At 40.2% G+C, this 24,556-nt stretch overlaps 1 protein-coding gene across 6 annotated transcripts in view; it reads left to right on the top strand.

The window, feature by feature from the left end:
* Positions 1–24,556, top strand: part of Prlr (prolactin receptor) — a 175,652-nt gene that overhangs the window by 124,953 nt on the left and 26,143 nt on the right. For all 6 annotated transcript variants that reach the window (XM_076916436.1, XM_076916435.1, XM_034523539.2 and 3 more), the window contains exons 2-5: positions 648–707; positions 18,861–18,970; positions 22,185–22,317; positions 23,865–24,034. In XM_076916436.1, coding sequence (XP_076772551.1) covers positions 18,916–18,970; positions 22,185–22,317; positions 23,865–24,034 — 358 coding nt within the window. In that variant the 5' untranslated portion in view covers positions 648–707; positions 18,861–18,915. The remainder of the gene's footprint in view (positions 1–647; positions 708–18,860; positions 18,971–22,184; positions 22,318–23,864; positions 24,035–24,556) is intronic.

Raw genomic sequence — 24,556 nt, 5'->3', positions numbered from 1 at the left:
GAGATGAAGCTCCTTACCCTACATTTCAGTGAGCCTTCTGCTTCTCACTCTAAAAAGCCTTCTCGTGCCAAAGCATGTTTGAACCACTGATGAAGGATTCAACTTGAGCTTCACATAAAAGTGGGTGAGTCTAACTCAGCCAAGGCCATGTCTGTATTCCTCAGAAAAGCCCACCTAGGGCCTCAAATATATTCCTTATAGTTTAATCCCAGTTGTATCAGCTGGTGAAAGTGGTCTATGAGCTATAGATTAGATACTGAATTAATGGTAATTTTCTGACAGTGTGAATTAAAAGGAAAAAAAAAGAATGCCCCATTCTTAGGAGAATAAACTCAAATAATTAGGAACAAAAGAGGCATGATGACTATGCCTCTCTGATGACTTGGGAAAAATATAATTTTTGGTACATAAAAGACATAAGATGATGAATAACATAATAGTAATTGTGGTCTTTGTGTGTAATACATGGGATTTACTTTTGCAATGCTTTTCTAAGATTGATATGACTTCATAATGAAGTTGCCAAAACAAGTAAGTCCAGCTCTTCTAAGTAAGGGTGCCCAGCTATGCTATGTGGCACAGGAAGCTAGAAATGACATCTCCTGCTTTTTCCTGCTTGAGCTAAAATGAGTCATCTTCTCTTTCAGCTAAAGGACACTTATCGGTGAAAGAGAGCACCACAGAAGTTTTGCATATGAACCCTGAAGGTAAGTTTGGCTTGATCAAGTGCCCACATGATTACCTTCCATTTTCCATCTCATCCAGACCAGGGCAGGAACTCAGCTTTCTTGATTGTCAAAGAACATCATCTCAAACCACCAACGTTCACACCACTGTCCTCAAAAAAAGGAGGAAGAAAAAAGATCTTCAATCTCCTCAGCTGATTGTTTCAAAAAAATCTGACTCTTATCTCTTCTTGTTTTTCTCAAAAGCTTTTCGTGGTTGATGTCCCCTAGCGGTGCAATTAGGAGATTTTTCTCTTTATACTTTTCTGTACTTGGGAGAATTTTTGGAAAATGTCCAGGTTACTTTTATGATCAGAAGGAGAACTATTACATCTGCTTTTATTTTTCCAACCAATTCAATACCTATTCTGTCACCACTCTCTGAGACTTTTCTCAGCCTCTTTAATATTGTCACTACTTGAACCTGATCTGTGCTAGCCTACATGACAATACTCATATGTGGTGGGCTCTCAAATTTTCTCCATCTACTAATAACAAAGAAGCCCTAGGAGCCAGCATCTGCCAGCAAATAGGCTGTGGAGAAATCACCCCCACAGATTGCCTTTGCATATGCCACAGGCAAAGATCTAGACTACTTAAGAAAATAGCAGATTGTGTTTGTTCTTTGAGACCATGCTTTCCTGCTCTTCCAGAGAAAGGGAAAAACTCATTAAGATAGGAAATTGACTAAGTTACTAGGTGAAGAAAAATCTAAGTGAAACATTTCTAAGATTTCTTTGAACCCCCTTGTGATTGGTGAAATGGTGATTCTCCTTTAAGGGTCATCTGTCACTCCAGTGAAGGCTGGCCTATCCCATGGACCAAGGATGCTCAAAGATTGTCAAGACCTTCTGAGTCAAAGATCTTTTTGTCACAAAGATTGCTCTCTGGTGGTATAGTCAGCAACTTCGGAATAGAATACCACTCCAAACCCAGCTTCAACAACCACCAGTGTTGAGACACTGCTTAGGGTCCGTGAAAGGAAAAAAACATGCATGCTGGGTAGTGAGGGCGATGTGTTCAGACTCTGCCAGATGTCTCCTATGTGGAACAAAAATCCCTTCTACCAAAAACCAAGCACTAAGCTACCTAAGCACTGGAAGGACCTTCTGTCTTTTCATTTAAGTAGACTGAAATTCACAGGATACAGAATGTACATAATGTACAGACGACACAGGAAAAGTCTGAAAAATGGATGCCATAGTCATCCAGACACTGGGTACAAGAGATCTCTGTGTCATTAATATCATTCTCTGGACAATTCATTAACATAAGGACTGGTGGGTCAATCTTGCAAGAGTTCTATGTAATTCTTCCTTCTTTCTTGGCTTCTGCCCCTGAGTTCACATGGTACTTGAAGGATAGACAGATTGAGAGTCAAAAGCCTTATGTTAAATATCTTAGTAATCTTTCACCAAGTGCGTTAGAAAGTACAGAAAACAGGAGTCTGAACTCTGTTGCAAACACAAGAGAGATTTGCCTGCAAATTACTCTTTTTTACTTTTATGTGTGCTTACTTATTAACCACATATTTGTGTAAAAAAAAATTACCTCTGACTAACTTTTCAAATCTTTTAAACATAAAGGCATAGATCCTTAACTAAAATTCATCTTTTCCACTTCAAACAGTACATAGCAGGTGAAGTGTTGGTAACAGATGTTCCTGTGGTTGGAACAGGAGATTTGGGGCCCCAATATCACATCCCAGTACACATGCATAGGTATGCATTCTGCTTGCTCATCTCTAGGTACCCTTGGGGCCTTTCATGACCTTCTTCCCTAGTGTCCATCCTAGTCCCATGTCCTCCACCCTTTACCCAGCCTGGATGTGGTATGCAAAGATTATCCGGATGCCAGTAAATATCTGTGAAAATACAGGCAGAAATTGGAAGGCAGTTAAGACAAGCCAAGACACACAGCAACACAGCCCAGTTTCAATATAAGAAGAACATCCAGGAACCAATGTTCATAAAGGAATGCAAGAGAAAGAACAGTTCCTGAAAATCCCAGTTAGGATTCAAATTAAGACCAGAACTTCAACTCCTGTCTAACGCCCTGACAAAAATACCACAGTCTATTGTGAGCTCTGTAAGCTGCTTTCTGGTCTCCAGCTTTTCAATTATGTTCCACTGGTTGTAATCACTTCAGAGCATGGCAAAGCAAAGCACTGCCCTACCTGGCACCATCCATCCTTTCACAAGAACTCTGGTATCCTTTATGCTCTGCCCATTCCAATTCTTTGCACCTCCTGTACATACACTTGTGACTTTGGATCTTGACAGATTTGTGAGATACAAAGACACTTAGAAGCATCCAAGAGCACTGAGGAGGATTTGCCATTCACTAAGCGTCTTTTGATGTGCATCTAAAGGTCTTTACCCGTTATATTTGTACACATCCCATTTTTCTGCCACCATCCCCCAATTCTTGCCACTTGGGCTTCTACTTTGACTGAAACATGGTGTCATTCAAAATCTGTATGCTAATCTTGGCATGTAGAAATGTAGTTCACTGATGGCTTTCTTGATTAGTATGTGTGATACTATGGGTTCACTCTTCAACAGAAGACAGAACAGAAAGACCTGGAATGTTGCTTATGAGGATTGATACCTCAGCTTATGCTTAAATATTTGCTTATGAGATGGACTTTCTTGTCCATCTTGGAGGGCTATGGATTTGGAACTTCAGGGAGACTAGTTTTGATTGTAGTAGAGAAGCTGAGTGCACATGTAGTCATTTGCATACTTGGCTACATGGAAAACTGGATTCTATATTTCCCTTTAGCATGCAAAGATATGCAGAGTAACTACGGCCTTTATGTCTGATAAACTCTGAGACTAAATCCACCGCTGACTAAAAAAATTGGATAAGAAATTAAATCTAAAGCTATTTAGGTAAAATAATATTGACGATGGCAACATAAAATAAAATGATCACTTTAAATGTTTCCCAATAGGTCAATGTCTCTAGCTGCCACATCCAGCATTGTTTGGCCTGGAAACTTGACTAAGAGCAAAGAGACAATGAATAAAGGGCAGATACACATACAGAAAAGCTAAGGTAGCCAAGCTATGCACACTCTGAAAGACCAGCACCAACTATGCAGCAACCTGGAACCTCAGCATGTTTACTGTGCAGAATATAGACGGAGAATGCATCTAGTCTCAGTAGGAAATCTTATTAGTAAACAATCTCAAGGCATAAACTTCCAGGAGAAGTTATGTTGCTAGTTTTTACGCACACTGATCAATTGGACTACTTGTACATACTTTCTTTCATCAATTGCATTTTGACAGGAGGAAAGCTTTACCATCCCTCTAAGGCTCAAACTAGGGGTGTGGGCTTTGCCTTTCCCATGAGTCTGAGGAACATGGATGCACCCATGTCAAAAAATATAAATTCGCTCAGAATTTCATCTATTCTTGACACTCTCACCTAAGGCTTCTGTGGTTCTCCACACCTAGCAATGCACCCCTTTCCTTCTGTTACAACAGAACCCCAGCATTTTTCAGTCGGCAACAACATTTCTCTGCATCTAAACCATGACATGGAACAGTTAAGACTACTGAGCTAGCTATGTCAAGTTTTGCTATCTGCCCAAAGCAAATAGACCATGCTCTAGAGACTCCACTTTCTCCCAGAGCTGAATAAGTCCAGACTCTAAGCTTCTTCTGCATCATTTTGTGGCATGACCTTAGAGAGGATACTTTGAGCTGCAAGCCATAGCATGCCTGGCTAAAGGTGGATTAAACACTGGGTATGTAGTTCTTTCCTAAGAAGTTCTGAGAAAATCAGTTTTAGGTTTGATTTAGCAGGTCATGATAACTTCAAGGAACCAGAGTCAGGATAAGGGAAAGGGAGGGGGTTCCTCTCCCCTCTTTTTTCAGCAGAGAGGAAATTTTCTGCTTTGCCTCCATCGTTAGAATTTAGTGGGATGGCAATTCTTAATGCAGTCTATGGACAAAAAATTATTACAATGGCCCTGATTAGTATAGCCTGCTACTTCCTCATCCCCTGGGGCTGGACACCTGATGCCTGACTGGACTCTGCATAAAAACAAAGGGAGAAGTGGGTGTTGGAGAAGAAACCTGAAGTACCTGCCAGACTCATTGGGTGCATAGGGCTGTGTCAAAGACAAGACAAAGAAGTTTGTTCTCAGCTGAGAGGTACCCTCCACAGGGAAGCATCCTCACCTCCTGGACCAGGTCAGATCATTCATGACAACAGTCATGGCACTTACAGAGCATTTTTCTTACACCTGTCATTTATGTGTTTTACTGGATCCTCTTTCTTTGAAAGACTGTATGTATATACTAAAGGAATTCTTTCTGCACAAGATTTATTTTAAGTCCTGTTCTTACATCTAAGTATACATAGCTAGATGAAAAGATGGATGGATGGATGGATGGATGGATAGATGGGTGGATGGATGGATACCTAGACATTACAACCACTAACGTGGGTCAATCTACCTGTTTTTTAACCTACCCCGCTACACTCACAGGTGGATCTTTATCTCTTCTCTTCACTTCTCTCTATTCCCACCCAATGAGTCTATAATGGAAGTATTTTTCACTCTACTCCCTGAACTAGCCTTGGGTCTGGCTGTTACCTCTCTGACTGGGTTGGTACCTTTTCTGCTAAGATGATTGCTTCTGAAGGAAGATGAACAAAATAGAAAAGGGAGAAGGGAAAAGCAAGTAATTATCTTGATAGATAGTAGCCCAGATGTTTGAATGCAGAAGTAAGTCTGAAAGAACATCTTGTTCATAAGTGATAAAGGGTGACTCAGGGAGGTAGAGACAGGATGTGCTCCTAAGGGAAACACAGAAGGAAGGGTTGTCTTTGGGACTGGTTCGGAGCATTATGAGATGGGAGAGATGTGCAGACTTTCTGTGTTCCTGGCCCAGGCTGTGAACCTCCCATTACTATCCTTCAGAGTGCCAGCTTCTAGTGCTTTGTATTATAGGTCCTGACAGAAGCTGACAAGCCAGAGGAAAATTTACACACAGAATCACAAACCAAGAGCCCTGCTGAAGTTTCCTCTGAATAAGATGGGCTGGCCCTTCCTCAGGGCCCCTGAAAAAGATATTTTCTGTGAAACTGCCATTCACGTACTTGTCAGAAGCTGAATGGCAAATTTTGGGTGGTTGCTTCCAGATGTTTTAAATGTACTCAGACACAGTAATGCAATTAGGGAAAGGGGGAGGAAGTCTTAAAAACAACTGAGCAGCCAGTGGGCAAGAGAGCTGTTGAAATCCTTCACTCTAGCTTGAGAGACAGGCACATGTTTAGCTACAGAAATGATACATGGAGGTTGGCTCTCAGCCACTACTGAACATATTGCCAGAAACACGGAGACCCATTCCTATATGGTAGCCTCTGTTTACACCACTAAATGCGAGGTTTTTGTTAGTGAGCTGTTTTTGTTGCATTAATGGTGCTATTCAAATGTGCCTCCTCAGTTGCAGTAGAAACTGAAATGTTTTATTTTGTTTATATTAGAAAAGTAATCATTACCTAATTTAGAGTAATCCTCTCTCCCAAAGGAAATCACTATTGCTGTGTTGGCATAAATGTGTTTTCTATCCATTGTCTGTGCACCCGTGCACGGGCAAGTGTGAGAATTATGATCAGGCATGTCTACTTCCTGTGTCTAATTATTCCTATACTTTACCTCTGGAAATCATTGAAATGTTAATCAAATAATATTCCACTGTTGTCTATGCTATGATCTCATTAAACCGTCCTTTAGGATCTGAGTTTTAGATTGTTTTCTAATAATTTGTTTTTGTAAATAACACTGGGGAGGTGAACTCTGTTTATCCAAGAAATGTTCTGTGCATCTAGGTTCACTCAGGAAAAAGTTCTGAAGTGTATTTTCTGATTTAATGTGTATCAATATTCTTGAGACTTTTAACATATTATGAGAAAACTTAATCCAATTTACACTCAAACCCCAAGATACTAATCCAAATGCATTTATATACACAGTGATACCATTCTGAAACCCCCAGGGTTGGAAAAAATGAAATAAAATATTTTATATGAAAATATTTTGAAAACTAAAAATTCTATTAAAAGAAGCATTGCCATGCTATCTATTTTTAAATGACCCAAGTAGAAGATACCAGTTTCTTGGTCAAATATTGTGATATTAACAGCCTTTAAAAGCCCAAAATCCTAGCCAACTTACCACTCAACATTCAGGAGACACTCTAGACACTCAATACAGTTTACTTCCTCAGAACCATTTATTGAGTACCCATGTATAGAGCTTTCTTTTAAATTTGAGGACTGACACACATACACACACACACACACACACACACACACACACACTCATTCAATGAGCTTCTAGTTTAGCCTGAAGGACTGTAAAGGTATGGAACTGCATAAAGGTAAGTCAAATTAATTATCAGTACTACCTTGTACAATAGCTTTGTGTGACTTAAACTGTCTACTGAATGGGAGTTGAAATAGAGGATGAGGAGGTGTCTGGTCTTCCCATTGGGTGACCATGAACCTATCTTTGCTGCTTCTAAAAATACCTGGATAGAAAAAGAGACATCTTTGTGGGCAAGGACTTATTTTCACAGGCTACATGATAGGATCAGTAAGATACCAATATTATGAAACAGCTACCGTTGCTCTAGAAATCAGTGGAGCTTTTGATGAATTGGATATGAAAGCAGGGGCTGACTGTACAACTGCTTGGAACCATAGTAGGAGGCAGAGATTCTACGGATGTGTTAGGAAAAATAAGGGGGGTGTAGAGGAAATATAGCCACTGTTAGAGGTGCAAGACAAATCCTTAAAGAGGAATTTTTGCCAAGTATCTGACATGTGGTGGCCAAAGAACCCCTCAGCCCTGTCAAACCACAAATCCTTGCTCTTTTTAATGCTTGGAATGACAACAGGCTGGGTGTGGTCCCCAGATGGGTGAAGGGTGAAAACAAAGGCCTTCTACTGGAAGCTGTGACACTCAATACTCATCCTTCATTCTAGTCATGTTTAAGCTCTACCATGGCCTCACAACAGTGGTGCTGAAACTGGAAACCCTTCCCCTGAACTGTACAGGGTACAAAGTGACCATGACCTGCTTCGCTTCCCATGTTAATTTGCTGGACACCCAGGTTTCCATGTGCTTGGCACATGAGCTTACAGTTTCAAAGAACAAGTGGGGATTTATAATGTCATCCTTTAGACCATAACGGGCACTCAGAGGTTTTTGCCAAACACCCAGGTATGTGTGAGCCCTGCCACTTAAGGACACCTAAGAAAAGTATCTTAAGATGTTATACTTTGTGTTTCAAATAAATTGACCATTGATAGAACTAAGAACATCGTCAAAGTGACCAATTTATTTTCCAAATCACATTGGTAAGATAATATTAAAATCAGTTTCTGTTTCTAAAACCTAAGCTGATAAGTGTTGGACTACACTAATAGATACCTGCCAGGTTATGGATTGAAATCTTTATGGATAAATGCTCAAGTAGAGTATTTTTGAAAAATACTAACCTTTTAGTATTGACATCCCCAACAATTATCCCTGTCATAGTTTCAGAGAGTTGTGCAGCACTGGTTAAATGTTATGTAAACAAGCAGTCATTTTATTCATTTAAAGCAAAGAGTAAGAATGATTTGCTGGGATTTGCCTGGTCATTGTTATGGTAGAAAAGTGTGTAGATGTTTGCATAGGCCTGTTCTACTTCATTCGCCTAAAAAAACTACTAGTCAAATAAAAATTGGGGCCCCAATTTGCTTGATAAACAGCAGTGTCATGGAGGACTTGAGAAATACAGAGATACAGAGAAGTATTCATTCTATAACTGAGAGACACACTTGAGTTTTAAGACATTAAGCATGCTCTGTTTTTTCCAACTGACGGTTTCTTTTGACATGTATCTATTTACTCTTTAAAATTTTCATATATTTTAATCACATTCCCTCTCCCATATTCTCTCAACCTCCCTACCCATTCTATCTATCTATCTATCTATCTATCTATCTATCTATCTATCTATCTATATCTCTTCCCCCTCTCTCTCAAAAACAAAGCAAAACAAAACAAACAAAAAAAACAATTAAAAACAAACCTAAAAAACAAATCTAGCTTAACTTGGCCAGCTCCTCTTGGGCAGGGGACCTGTTTTCTTGATTTTATCTTATACCACTATTTAAAGCTCAGCTAAGCAGCTCAACTATCTTGAACATGAATGAGATGCAGAAAGCAAACCAATTAAACATTTGGATCAAGTAGATGCAATGAAAGCCGTTCATCTCTAAGACAGGTGGAAAATTCCACTGGTCCTCCCTTGCAACTTCTTGTCAGCATTTCAATCACTTTAATTTTCTAAATTTTAATTTTCATTTTTGCTTTCCAACTTTACAAGAAAAGTGCAGCAATGGATGAGAACGAGGCTGTTGAGGTCCAGTGGAAGAGAGTTAGTAGCAAAAACAGCTATTAACTATTAAATTAAAATATTTAGGGAGCAAAAACAATGAAGGATGGAAAGGTAAGGAGAAGAAGAAAAGAAGGCCAACAAGAAAATAGCTAGGCATTGAGGAGCCTCAAGTCCTAGGTATTTGGTTTAAGCAAAACATCTTCAGTTTGTATTTATTCTCTGTATAACATCCTGGAACCATGCCATCTCACTATAACTGATATGTTCACAAATGATATTAGTGTTCTAATTAAAAAGCCAAAGAAGTAAATAATTTTTGTATTTGTATCCAATTCATTAAAATATTTTTTTTTTACTGGAGACATGCTTTAGATAGTTAGATACATAGATAGTTAGATACCTAGCTGCCCCATCCATGATGTGTTTTCATTGAAAAATAAACATTTTTTCATTTGAAGATGAACACTTGAAGTTTCGCTTGTTGCTGAAAGCCTGCACATTCCTTCAATTTCCAATAACTATTTTTCTTATGTATTTTTGCTATTAACCAGCTGCCCTGCAGCCAAATCTCATTGTACTTTTTAGTACCTCTCTCCTTGAGTTCAAATTAATGCACATGAATTGGTTTTGGAGGAATCCATAAGGCCTCAGAGCTGGGCCTCAGTCACTTGAAGTGCATCTTGATAGAAAAAAAGAATTCCCTGGTTCAAGGGTACATGTTATCGCTTGCCTCCCCACCCTTGTGGATCTGAAACTGAGAGAAAAGGGTGAAAATATGTTCTTTATTGTTTTCTATAAGTGAGTCAAGCTGAGTTTGTAACTTAGTGATGGACTGCTCACCTTAAATTCCTGACACTCTAGGTTCAATCCCTGGCATTACATAGGAGGTTTAAAAAAAGAAAAGAAAAACATTAAAAGGAACCAGTCATTCATCGAGTATTACTGTACCTGTGAATGTGTGCAAAGTGACAGGGTAGGTGGCATAGAAGCTGAACGAAGTGACTTTGATAATATTGTTCAAGGTGGCACTGAATCAGCAGACCAGGCATCAAAGGTTTAGTTACTCATATGTACTACTTGATTGAATACTATAGTTACCATCCAAAGTAAGCAGTAATAGCCAGCTGTCTCTAAATTATCCATAGATTAGCCAGGCTAAGTAAACTCAAGCATTTTCAATACTCAGTCTCCAGCTACAAAGCTTACTAACTAGATCATTACTTCACAACCCTGTAAAGTTCAGTAGGTTCTGAGTGGAATTCCAGAGCTAACCTTCTGTTGAATGATCTCTTGGGACCACAAAATCCTGCAGGCCAGGAGAGAGAACGGAATGTGCAGATGAGGATGGAGGAGGGGCAGAATGTATATACAAAAAAAAAATTAAAGGATAAGACTAGACTAAAAACAAATGTAGCATTTCTCTCATTCTCAGATGTCAGAGCTCAATCACCTGACCCCATGCAACCACAGGAGGAGCAATGAGAAGGGCATGAGCTATAGAGAGAAAGGAAGATCAGACCCAAACTGTGATGGGTACTGGATCTTTGTTCCTTCTCCTGTGAGGGACTCACAATATCCTGACTGACGTGTTTTAAAAAAAAAAAAAGTACGGCTTAGAAAGAAGAGATAATTTCGACATCTTCTTGGGGGAGAGTTTCTTGTTGGACTTAACTAGCTTTCTCAGATATGGATACAACTCATCCTCAATGCTCTAAAGATGTTCCCATCAGACACCTGGCCATTTTCCTATTGATGCTCTAAGGAAGTCATGGGTTACTCAAGGCCACACAGTCACTGTGAGGAGGGAGAAGAACTGGACCTCCCTCAAACTCCTCATGCGTAGAGATGAAACTGGACCAGATTTTCTCAAGTCTTTGGTTTTCTTTCAGTGCATTTTAGAGTTTTTTGGATTCAAAAACTCCAAAAATTCTCAAGCAGGCAGCCAGAGGCTGTAAACCAATAATTAATCTTCCTTATTTTTGTTTTAAATTTTCCATTTACTTCCAAGCTTGTTTCAAGAAATTAAACATACAGAAATAGGAACTAGATAAGCTTGTTACCAGCAGTAATTTACATGTGTGTAAATGTTTTTAATGAAATCTAAGGTTCTTTTGTGTTCAGTTAGACAACACATACACACACCACTGTAAAATAGAATCTCTTTTTAACAATCTGGAAAAACATATGTTGCCTCCTAGTGGCCTACTCCAAGTGGCCTCTTGCCTACTCCAAGTGGCCTCTTGGTAGTAAAAGCTTGCCATAGAAACAAACTGCAGTGAGATTTCCATGACTTGAGGCAACGTTTATTTTTTTGCTCTTTTTACAAGAGGCAGCAGGCTGACTGGTGCTTCTGGGATTGTCTAGTCTCTTCTGGGCTCTGGAGAGCTCCTTTTGCCTTCTAGTTTTGGGACCCAAACTGAGGATATACTATCTGATACACTACTATAACTCTATAACTTAGAAAAGAAAACCTCAGCCACATCCTGCAACTGTTTCTGGATGGATGGATGGATGGATGGATGAATGGATGGATGCAACCAAAGTATCACCCATTCGCCACCACCTTTCAAATGGATGAGTCTAAAGTAATTGGATTGCAGTGTGTTCCTTTCCAAAGTAATACCTCAGTATGTCTTATAATGATAGATGTTTCCCCATGGCTGGGAATAAGAAAATATTTGGGGACAATAATCTAATCAGCCTGTCCCACCACCACCTGACCTTCCTCAAAGTCTCAAATGTGGCATTTCTCACAGAAAGCCAGCCCCTCTGCTTCCTTCACATCTTCCTTCCCTTCCTTTTACCTCTAACAGGAGCTCTCAAGATTCAGCTCCAATGACAGTCACAGAATTACATGATTGAAATACCCCCTTCCTGGGCCCCACATCCAGAAACATTTACATCAGGAGATAGTGTGTATAAACTAGTCTCTAAAGACAGTGCCCAGAGATATTGTTACCTAAGACTTTCTACATCAGAGCCAGTGGTAAAAACATTTTAACCTAGCTTCTCCAACAACTTATTTCTCCAAATGTTTCGTAAGGGTGGCAGTCATAGCTAACAATCTACATTTCTAAGTTCTTTCCAAAAATAGTGATTGGATCATTAATCTACTCCAACAGCAATAGCTGAAAGAAATCAACACTATTATTTTGAGTGTCAGAGATATTACCTAGTGAGGGTCTACTAATATAATATCTACTACTATTTAAAAAAAACTACCATTGACCTCCCATAACACCCAGCATTAGAGCCACCATTGGAAGTGGGTTTGAACATGGGGACCTTATCAAAAAGAGGGAAGACAACCTTGGAGAATTCAGAGTCTGTGGTACCAAGGTCATCTTACCTGTTTTCCTGTTCTCATGCATTTTGTATGTCTAGGGTGGGGCTCCTTAAAGGTAGGATCATTGGTCCTCTATAAATACCTAAAGTGGAAAGCATGCAATAAATGATAGGAGATCTGAAGAATAACTACTAATATCTTCTTTATCCACTAGCTATGTGATCTTAGGCAGTTCACAGAACATGTCTGGGCTACAACATCCTCATCTGTGAGATGAGAATAATAGTTGTCCCTATACATCACAATTGCCATATGAGCTAATCAAATTAACTAAGCAGTGCCTGGTATGCAAGTGTGTCCAACACAAGGCTCTCACATTTTATCACCATGGTTGTGAGAAACTGGGAGGTTCATAAGATAAGGTCTTTGATGTGTTACCCTTTTGAACATCAGTGTCCTCGTCTTGGATATGAAAATGATAGGGTGGTCATGGTAATAAAAATGACAATAATTGCTGCTCTGATTCTTTAAAAGTATGTTGTAAGAATAAAATATGATAATGTGAGAGAGAGTGTTTTATATACTGCAGCCTACAGTGCAATAAAAGGTTGAGCATTTTGCCTTCGATGTTAAGTCAGAGTATAAAGACTAAATTCAGTGTTTCTGTGATGCTGCCTTCTCTGTGTAATGGTGATCATTCAGAAACCTCTCTCAGCCTCAGTTTCCATTTCTGTCAGTGGGATCTTGTAATAGAGGCTCCTATGTTAAGCAGCATGCCTATTGGTGGTTATCTACCTTGGGTATATCTTCTAATAATCTGAAGAACTTTGTTGTGGTGGTTGTTGTTGTTGTTCATGCATCTCAGTGGACCCAATTCAAAATAAGTTAGTCTACATCATCCATTAGTATTGAGGGAGATAGGGTCCTAGTGACCTTTATTGATAAAGATACTGAGGAAGTCTTATAAAGAATGACAAGTTCAAAGCTTGACTTCGACACAGGGTAAGTTCAAGACCAACATAGTCAATTTGGCAAGACTATCTCAAAAATAGTTGGGGAGCGGAGTGAAGCTATGCCTAGGGATAGCAGACTTTCTTAGCATCTGTGAAGCCCTAGGTTTAAAACTCACACCAGGAAGAGGAGAGAGAGAAAAGGAAGAAGGGAAGGATAGGGGAAGAGGAATAGGGAGATAGAAGAAGAGGCGAAGAAAGAAGAGAAAGAGATAGAAAAGGAGGAGGAAGGATCATCTATAAATAAGGTTGGGTTCTGACTCAACCCCACTCTTGTATAATATGTATACATAACCTATGCACATCTTTTCATATACTTTATATCATCCCCAGATTATTTCTAGTACCTAATATAATATAAATGGCACATTCAGTTATCATACTATCCTATTTAGGGAATGACAAAAGATCATATTCAGTAACAAAGCCAAAGCTTTCCAAATGCTCTTAGTCTGGGGTTGATGAAGCTACAAATGCAGAAGTTGTGAATGTGGCATTCCCAACCATCTTCAGAATCTCAGGGTACACAGTGTAAGAATGAGAACTCTCTCACACTGGTAGCATGAATCGTGGCTTGAAGGCCACTGGAGCCTGCGGAGTGGCTTGGTGAGCTAGCTGCAAAACATTCTATCCAAAACATGTTGCTCCTGCACTGTTATTTATTGATGGATGATCTCATGGGTGACTGGTTCCTCTGGACCTCAGGCCAACATGAATTTTCCAACATCTGTCCAAACTCTGCCCTGTCCAGGGAGAATTAACACTTACCCAGTTCCTATTCTTTCCTTTAAGCCAAAAAAATGTTAAGTAAAAACAAAGCTCTCCAGTAAAAAGTCATGGCAGGAACTCTAAGTTGAGTGAGAGTTGGTATTATGGGAGTTGGCTGAGATGCCTCCAGCTGTGGGTAAGCATCTACATGTTAAAGTAACCCTAGTGAAGAGGTGACTATGCCGCTGAATTGTCATTTGCCACAGCTAGCTTTTAAGATAGATCTTTCTATGAAACTACCCTTATGCAGGACCAACCTGAGCCAGCTGCCATTTGGACCACACTGTCTCTGCTAATTAACTGCATCTTGCAGAATGCAGCTATCTGCATGAACAGCACGCGGATGTTCACAGCACAGCTCCCTCTCAGGAACCTCTTGGGTTTGTGAAACAGGAAGAGAATGGGGTATATGGGGTCAGAAGTGAATGTTTTAAAGTATCTCCAGAGTTATTGCTAATAGCTTTCACACAACCATGACGATCTAGCTAAACCACTGAGCAGTTGTCCAAATGGCAGCTGACTTGGGTTGGTACACAGGGATACAGATCTCCTAGGAAGTTTAATTGAGGATAAATTACCACACTGTGGCGTAAGCATCTTTGCACTAGATTCATTTTAACAAAACAAATGCAGAGTGCTTATTCCTAGCTGGAGTTATTGCTCTGAAATCCAGTGTACAACAATCTTAATCTTCAGCATGGTGTGAAAGAGCTAATCCCTTCTGTTCTTCTCTCCACCCTGGGAAGATTATGTCTTTTGTTTTCCAAATTAAATGCTAGCATTCTGTAATGGAAAGAAAAGTCAGACTCCTGAGAATCAAAGTGCATATGTAACATTGTTACCCAGTTATTTCAGCCTCTGGCCATTTAGTGCTGGGGGCAGTTGAGGCAATCCAGTGAGCAGAGGAGCCCAAAGGAAGCACCTAACAGTGCCTAACACTTAATAGATGAATTTATTTAAAATTAGTTGCATAATGTGGAGTCTTGCTTGCATTTGGGAGACAAGAAAGATGTTAGAAATGGATTTAGGTTAGTGGGAAGGATGTATGGCTGGCAGCACACTAACTGCTTATAGTAAAAAAACAATGTTGGTGAGCTTTATGTGTGCCGGGCTTCCTTTTGATGAGGGTCTTGACTTCTGGGGAAGGAAGAGTCTGTTTTCTTCAGGGACATGGCTCCTGGTAAGTTCCCTGTGCTCTGCCACATTGTGCTACAACCATAAATGTACAGGCAGCTCTAAGTGGACTTAGTGAGGATTTTTAAAAGCACATGAAGTTTGGAAGGAATAGTGTTAGGAAGGGTTGGTGACAAATTAGCGGGGAGGGCAAGGGGGCATCTTTGATCAAAATGTATTATACACGTATACGAAATTCTCAAACAACTTTTAAAGTTTTTCAAAAGCCAAAAATAACTTAAACACCGAACAGTAGAATTAATGAAGAAATTATAGTACCTCATTCAGCAAAATATAAATAAAATAAAAATAAATTATGTGAAACTACGTACAACAACCAGAATGCATCATACAACAATGTAGAATGACAGAAGCCAGAAACACACACTCCTAAAATGCTTGTTATTACAGAAAGCTGGCAAAACTGATTTTGTGTTAGAAGTCAGGGAAGTACTGCTGGGCATGGAGAGAGATCAGGAGGAGGCGCCAGTTGGATTTCTGAACTATTCTTTGTGTTCTTTTGCAACTTAGATGGAAGCATGGACGTATTCACTTGATGATAACTTATTGCAAAAACACTTAAGATTGACTCTTTTAAAGTAAATCATAAATTGCTTTTGTCCATCAAGGACTAAGCTTGTAAGAGCTAAAATATATCTATTTTATATTTTTATATATATTTTATATATATTTTGCTATATATAATATATATTTATATCTATTTTAGCATTATATATTTCTCCTTAGATGTTCTGCCTAATTTATTGGGTACAGTTCTAAGTTCTAGGGTTAAGGAGACCGATTCAAATAGAGAGACCACAGTCACAGAAAAAGCAGGTTGGAGCAGAAAAACTGTAGCGGGAGGTGTTAGAAGAAGCAGCAGCATGGCCTGGCCACCTTGTTCCCTCTCTAGCATCCTGCACTAATGGGGCGACCCTGGCTGGCCAGGAGCACTGGCCAGGAACCCAGGAGATGGTGTGGCTTCTTCCTCCTCCGGTCAGCTCTGTGGACTCCATGGCTCTAAGCATGGCCCTTGGGCTGACTCTGCCACCCTCATAGTGCTTGGCTCAACCCCGGACAATGACCACCATCCTGGTGGTACCTGGTAGAAATAAGACTCTTAATATTTAAAGATTATCTTAATGGATTTTTATATTAGCAAATACTCAACATACAAGAGGTCCACACAATTAGAATTGTTAACCCAATTACCTACCTTGATAAGAATAACTACCTTAGACTGCTAGAGATACACGGACATCCACAGACGTCTTCTCTCTTCTTGCTTTTTTTTTTTGGCACAGGCAGCTTGGGGCATTAGAAAGTGCGTAGGTATGACCAGATTCCAGCACATGTCGAAGAAAATTATCTAACGAGAGCACAGAGTGGGTTTTAAAAGGTGAAACTTTAATTAGAAGGCTTTTTGATCCAACGCCGGCAGAAGAGGAAATCCAAACAAATAACTAAATTCACTCCTGCTTCTGCCTACCTGGATTCCTATCTGAGTATTTCATCTGCAAAACAGGCAGAGCCCTGTCTGGCAGAGGGAAGTTTCAATGCAGGGATATTTTAGAACACCTTCATCCAGGGAGCAGAATCCCAGTTCCAAGCCAAGCTGAGTTTAAAGGGTGTTCAAGATGGAGAATTTTCCCAGGTCATACACAAATAAGAAGGTTGGACAGATCAACAGCATTGGACACCCTTAAGCACAAGTAGAGCTATAAGTGGGCTAACCTCTGTCCACCCTAGCTCTCCTGCTGCTGGTTACCCATATCTTGGTGTATTACTCCTTATGGGTCAATTGCTCACCCTATAGAAGGGAACAATTTCACTATCTGTCACAGATATTACTCAAATCATAATTTCTCAGATGCTGGTCAGCATGTGGGTAACAGCCTATTTAATCTCTCCAACACACAGTTTCTATACCTGTTAAACTGGGCTGGTGGAAACCAGAATCTCCTTATTGAGGCCACGAAAGGGACAAAATGAAATCCAAGTGATTGAAGAACTCATGCCAGCTCCTGTTATAACGAGTTCATTATTTAAAACCCATCAGAAGCTGCTGACCACTTGGTTTGAAGAGGATGGCCCCGAGAGGTTAAAAAAAAAAGCGGGTCAGATTGAGAAGGTGCTACCTAGATGGTTATTTGCAAGGAATCCAGGCAAAACAAGCAAAAGGCCTCCAGCACTTTGCTGAACCCATCACTGGATTTGAATCCAGTTCTCAACCAGAATCTTCAATATAAGGGCACCGCTTGTTGGTACCCATGTACTCCAAGCTTCTGGTGTCATTAAAATGTCTATTTTTGAGTGATTCCACAAGTAGTAGTGGCAGGTGTTAATCACCTTCAAAAAATTGTCCATTGAGTGGTATGTGTCTGATCAAGAGGAATGGATGGATTCTGGTCCTATGGAGTAGGAGGGTAGGGGCCCATCAAACAGCTCTTTGAGTGGCCTATGATAGATAACTTTGCCTCCTAGGTATTCTTCCCTTGATTTAAAAAATAAAATTTAAAAGGAAATGAAAATTATATGTTTCTGGAAATTTACATGTAGTTTATCAAATCTAGTATTTTTTAGGCAGTGTCTGAAGTCTAATAAGACTAATGAGTCTTTTTTTAAGTCTTTTAAAATCTTTAAAAAAAAAAAAAAAAAAACAGAACTTGAGAGGCTTTGAAAACTGTTCCAAAGAGTAAAAACAATTATATTAATAAATTGCTCAAAACTCTCAGGCCCTGCAGGTTCAAAATTGACTTAATACCCTGAACCCAAGAGGTTTAAATTATTACTGGAGTTCATTGTCTCTTGTTATGGGGCTTTACAGAAGGGAGGAAGAAGCCACATAGAGGGTCACTAAAATTCATTATGAGGTTTGCATCATAGTCTTGGCCATATCCCTGGAGACTTTCTGAACCTTCTCAGCCTGACCTTAGACAAGAACCTCCAGCCTGACACTCCCCTACACACACACACACACACACACACACACACACACACACACACACACACTAAGTCTAGCAATATCAGTAAATTGACCTGTTTTATGCTCCAGATACTGGAGCCAGCGCCCTCCATGAATGGTTCTCCTGTGGGGAACACAATCTATATTATATAAATGGGTGATGTACGATTAGAGAGCTAAACAACGGTGTGAAAAGAAAACAACTTTGGTGAATGCAGAAAAAAAATTAAAAATAAAATAAAAAGCCAGCAGCCTGAACTGGCTTCCTGACCAGACTTCCCCTGAACTCTCTACTCTGTTGTTGCCTGACGACCTCTTGTGGTGAAATCTTTGCCAGCAAGTGTGAATCAGGGCTTCTTAGCCAAGCCATCCCGTGTTACATTTTCCTACATTCTCTTCCCGCTGTTTTGTCACTCACATTAAGCAAGGAGCAAGAACCAGTTGCAAGCATTCAGAATAAAGTGGCGCATGTGCCTGAGCGGCTGTCGTTTAACAAATGTTACTTGGTGTTTTCTCTTCCAGGGAGCCTCTGATATATTGCCTGTAGCAAGAAGAAGGGGCCAGCCTGAAGAGAACCATGCCATCTGCACTTGCTTTCATGCTACTTGTTCTCAACATCAGCCTCCTGAATGGTAAGAGACTCTCTTCTTGCTCTCCCTGTCTGGAGTGATTATCAGGGGGTGGAGAGGCTGTCTTGGTCTGTTGCAATGCAGCTGTGAGAGAGGAAAAACGTCTGTGTCATGTGCTGCTACTAAATTATTTGCCACATTTCTGCATTAAAATTAATGCAAAATCTTGTCATGTACTCCTTCTCTTCCATCCCCATTTTGAGAGGGGACTGAGGGGGCACTGGAGATGGAGTTGCCATCCAGATTCTTCCCGTTACCAGCTGTGTGACTCTTGAACCACTTGTGTGTTTCTCCATGCTTTTAATTTCTCCAAGGGAGAATAGTGATGTTTCACATGGTTCAGATGAATTAATGTATTTGAAAGACACTCTTGGAAAACCATGAAATAACATAAAGGATTGCTACTTCAAGGTGGGGAAGAAGTGCAGCCACTTCCGGTATGTCTGCTACTCAGAGAAAAGGTGTGTGATTGCCTACATAGGTTTCCACATCTACTTCTATGTCTCTCTGGGGATGTGTACTTCTGAATGTACCAATGTACATACCAACTGTTTATAGTACTGGATTGTAAATGCTTCTGTGTGAATATGTGTGTATGTGTGTATGTGGATACCAGTGAGTAACCTCTGTGTTTGTTGTGTATTTTGGGTACTTATCTATATATTGGTGTGTGTGTGTGTGTGTGTCAATGTATATTGCAATCATTATGCCTTTGAATGTATTTCTCTCTGGATATGTTTATATGAATGTTATACATTATCTGTGTATATGGAATTGGTGTAGGCAAGTGTCTGCATTTCTTGAATTTGTATAATATCCCTTGTGTCACACTGAGATAGTCCATAATTTTTTTCTTCCTCTAGGGACATGAAAGTAACATTTGACTAGTTGTCATCTCACATCCTTACTTTTTCCCCTTGAAGGTTCTTTGGTTTGCTTAATTTTTCAAGACAGTATTTTTCTGTGTAGCCCTAGCTATCCTGGAACTCATTCTATAGACCAGGCTGGCCTCAAACTCAGAAACCCACTTGGCTCTGACTCTTGGGATTAAAGAGATTTTTTTAATGAATAGTTCTCTCTACATCATATGCTTCTTCTCATCCATGACAGAAACAAACAAGCAAAAGAAACCTTGTATTTTGGCAATGACTCCCAAGAGCACTATCTTGACAAAATCTTCCCTGGAAGATGAAAAAATGCTCCAAATATTGGTAGATCCACAAAAGGCTCACACAGATTCTTTTCAGCAGTTCTGAGCTACTGTGACTCTCTCCTGGCCAGCCTTCTTTCCATGGCCCCATTTGGTGCAGCATACTAGATTTTGTACAGACCCCTTTTTCAATTCTTGATCCCTTGCCATGATTGCCTTGACCTGCTCTGCTGGAAGGGTGGGCAACTAAAGTTCCATCCTGAGAGCCGGCATGAAAGATTAAATAAATGTGGGAGAAGATATAGAAGAACCCTGAGCTGCTAACACCAAGGCAAAAAGAGGGGATAGAAAATAAGAAGATATACCATCAGTTATAATTGGCTTCCCAAGCCAACAGCATCATGACAAAATCCCAAGGTTATTCTGTTCCGTTCAACATAACAGCCAAGCATGAGAATTGGGAATCAGCTTGCCAAGAGTTCTGGAGATTGAGCAACTAAAAAATCTCACCCCCTTGGCCACCTCGCCTCCTGCCTACCTTCTTACATATAGCCTGACAGTGGAAACAGCTCTCATCTAATGATGATAGCTCCCCAGACAGGGTGGAACAACCCTCTATCTTACCTCTTACTATATTGCTTCATAAACATCTTCAGAACTACAAGAAGGTTTGGGTTACCTCCTCATTAAAAAAAAAAAAAAGGATCAGGGCATAAATACAAAAGGAGACTAAGACTGAGATTCAGTGAACAGCAAAAGGAAGAATTACAAGATAGTAAAACTGGACTATTAGCCTGCTCAGCCACATGTAGAACTCACACACAAGTGAGTCAGCGCATGCCACTCACACACAAGGCTCAGGGGCCATTTGGGGAGAAGGGACAAAAAGACTGTGAGAGCCAGAGGTCCAGGAAGACTAAAACAACAAAACATTGTCCTTTGAACACGTGGCTGCACCATGATACTCATAATTTCACAGTGACCTGCACAAGATCAAGCCAGTTAACAGTCCATCACAGAGAAGGGAGGGGCGCCTGAGTCCCCACATCTAAGTGAAGCACTATTGACAGCTGGCAGTTTCAAAGAACTAAGAATTGATTGTCCTTAAGTGCATAGTTCCTGGTATGTCAACCAGACTCCAGTGGGTAGCTTGACATTCATAAATATATAGAGGGCACAAATCACACTCTGTATGTGTGTGTACATGTGTATGTGTATGTGTGTGTGTACGTGTGTGTGTGTGTGTGTGTGTGTAAGAGAGAGAGACAGAGAGAGAGAGAGACAGAGAGAGAGAGTGGGGCTAGAGGTAGATCTGGGAAGAGTTAGGGAGAGAAGTGGGGGTGAATGTGTTCAAAATATATTGTATGCATGTATACAAGTTTCAAAGAATTAATAGAAATATATTTTTGAAGACAAGGTCATTAGGCAAAGGCTTCACAGAATCAAGGGAAAGAAGAAAGCAAGATGGGAGAAGACAAGGGAGAGAGGGGGAAAGCAGTAGCCCAGGGATAAGGGACCATAAGTGATGCAAATGAAGACAGAGGAAGAGTTGGTTTTGCAAGAATGCCAGAGAAGTACAGATTCCTGGGCAGAAAAGAGAGAGCATGCAAGAAAGCAGGGTACAGGCAGTGTATGCATAGGCTGCTAGTCACTGGGGAAGAAAGGATGTTTTATATGGTAACCCTAAAGCCTACTAGACTCTGTAGGAAGAGGAGCTACGGAGTTTCCATGTGCATCCATCTCTCTCCCCTCAGCCTCACCCTTCACTGAAATGTTTGTCACTGGTCTCTACAAAATTTGTTGATAACTCCATCTCAAAAATACAAATGTTCACTACCACCAAACATCATCTAAGTCACATTGGGCATTGCAATAGCACAGAGAAATATAGTTGGTTACTGGTGCCATGGCCTTCCCAAACAATACACTAAGACTTCTTCACTGGCCAGGGTGCCAATAATCTGCCTCTGTTACTAGGAGCTCAGTCATGCAGTTGAATTGACTTCAATAGTAATTCTAATGTCTAGCTGCTGTTTTGTTTTGTTTTGTTTTGTTGTTTTGTTTTAGGACAGTCACCACCTGGAAAACCTGAGATCCACAAATGCCGTTCCCCTGACAAGGAAACATTCACTTGCTGGTGGAATCCTGGGTCAGATGGAGGACTTCCTACCAATTATTCACTAACTTACAGCAAAGAAGGGTAAAAGAGCTCTTTCCTTAATATCAAACCCAAGCAGAGTGCTCCCACTCTCCCAGGTCCACCTGAGTTAGAAACAGCATGCTTTTTGGATTTGCACCAATAAGGTTCATTCCACCAGGAAACGAATCTTGTTCTGTAAAGGTTTTTTTTTTTTTTTTTTTTTTTTTTTTTTTTTTTTTTTAACAGAACAATCTTCGAATCTACATTGACCAGTAGCATTATAATATTAACCAAGTTTCCAATTGTCTGTCACAAGCTTAGATTGCAGACCAAGTCACCATTTCCTAAGTGTTGGCTAATCATCCATAAACCACATACCATTGAGCAGTGTAGCTGCTCATCCACAAACCACATACCATTTGTAGATTTTTTTTTCCTTCGTTAATATACTACTTTTGTAACATAACTGAATTATATAAACTGTATTGTGATCCTTGGCAGCCAGGGTACATTAGGTTTCATGCCCAAGAAAATAAATAACCTTTAAGGAAAAGAACTCGAGAATTATTTTTAAGCAAATGGCTAGTATATAAGATGCAATCTCAGCTAGTCATGGGAGTGCAGATCTATTATCTCGGCATTTTAGAGGCTGAGACAGGAAGATCATAAGTTCAAAGACAGCCTGAACTACATGGAGAACCCTATTCCAAGCACAACAAAAGAATAAAAATCAAGATCTACTGGAAGGCATATATAAATGCCCATGAGGGCAAAACAAGATCATCTCAAGATGATAATTTTGATAAAATCACCATGAGCGCCTCATAGAAATCTTAAGTGAGCTATAGAAATGTTAGTTTAGCAAAAAAAAAAAATGCACCTCTGTATCTTGGACCCAAAAATAAAATATGTATTGCTGATGGACACAGCTGTGCCCTTTCTAAGGACTGCTTGTGCACAAAGCTGTCCACCCATCTGGGATCCAAAGATGAATAGCACAAATTCTTAAAGAACCCAGAACTGGAACAACCTCCAACCCTTGTGTGGTTTGACTGGAGTTGAGACTGTTAAAATATGAGCATCTTAACGAGCCACAGGGAGCTGAAATATCCCCTTTCACACACACCGAACTCTGTTGCTCACTTGACACCATCTAAGATATACTGACATCAGTTGTCTCCCTCGAACCCTTTTTTAAAAATGCAGCTCGGCATGTTTGTGTCACCACTACTGCATTATGGATGATCCCATAACGTGTATATGTACCAATGAAGCTTCCCAGCTACCCAAGGCTGCTCAATGGCGATACAATTAGTATGAATGTGGCTTGGTCACTGGTAACTCAGGAGGACAAATCACAAAGTGCATAGAAACACCTGCAGAAAAGGCTTAGTGAACAGCGGAGCACTGGAGTGCTAAACTAATTTTTCCACCTCTCCTTCCAACTTCCCTCACTCCCCACTGATATGAGCCACAGGAGCCCATTTTTCTGCTTTCATACTTATTCTTTGAATGCCTTATCCTCATAACTCAGTAATATTAATCTATTAAGAACAAAAATGAGACTGCTATTTTCTTATTCATTCTTGATCCATTACACGTTGCAGAGAGAAAACCACCTATGAATGTCCAGACTACAAAACCAGTGGCCCCAACTCCTGTTTCTTTAGCAAGCAGTACACTTCTATATGGAAAATATACATCATCACAGTAAATGCCACGAACCAAATGGGAAGCAGTGCCTCGGACCCACTCTATGTGGATGTGACTTACATCGGTAAGGGAAGGGGAAACGGGTGGGGGATTTGTTACTGTTACACAGTTATCAAAAGTCAAACTCCATCTGGGTTTTCCTGGCTTATGGGTGGATTCCAGATGAGAAAGAGCTCACAATATCTTCCTTAAGAGAGCATTTCATACCAACAGCGTTGACTTTTCACAGAGAGATTAGTCCTTAAGATCTTCACATTCTCATATTTTCCCTCAACGCTAACCCTTGTGTCTTATGCCCAGTGTGCGTGTTCTGTGTGCCTCTTTTATGAATACTTCCCTCTACCCTCTCGCTGCAACTCTCTTGCCCTCTCTACCAGCCAACTCAAGTTTCTTTTCTTGTTTGGTGGAAGTGGAGTTGTGCTGGAGGTGAAACCCAGAACTGGTCATGAAGGCAAGCTCTACCACTGAGCTACATCAACAGCTCCAAAGGTTGCTTCTTTCTCCTCTTAGAAGACTGGGATGCTCTCTGGAAATGAAGGTCTTTTAAAAGGATCTTCTGATTCTATGTATGGGAATCAACCCAAAT

This window comes from Arvicanthis niloticus, chromosome 19 (genome assembly GCF_011762505.2).
Source record: "Arvicanthis niloticus isolate mArvNil1 chromosome 19, mArvNil1.pat.X, whole genome shotgun sequence".
In the NCBI taxonomy this organism is placed as follows: domain Eukaryota; kingdom Metazoa; phylum Chordata; class Mammalia; order Rodentia; family Muridae; genus Arvicanthis; species Arvicanthis niloticus.
This window is presented reverse-complemented; position numbering and strand designations above follow the sequence as displayed.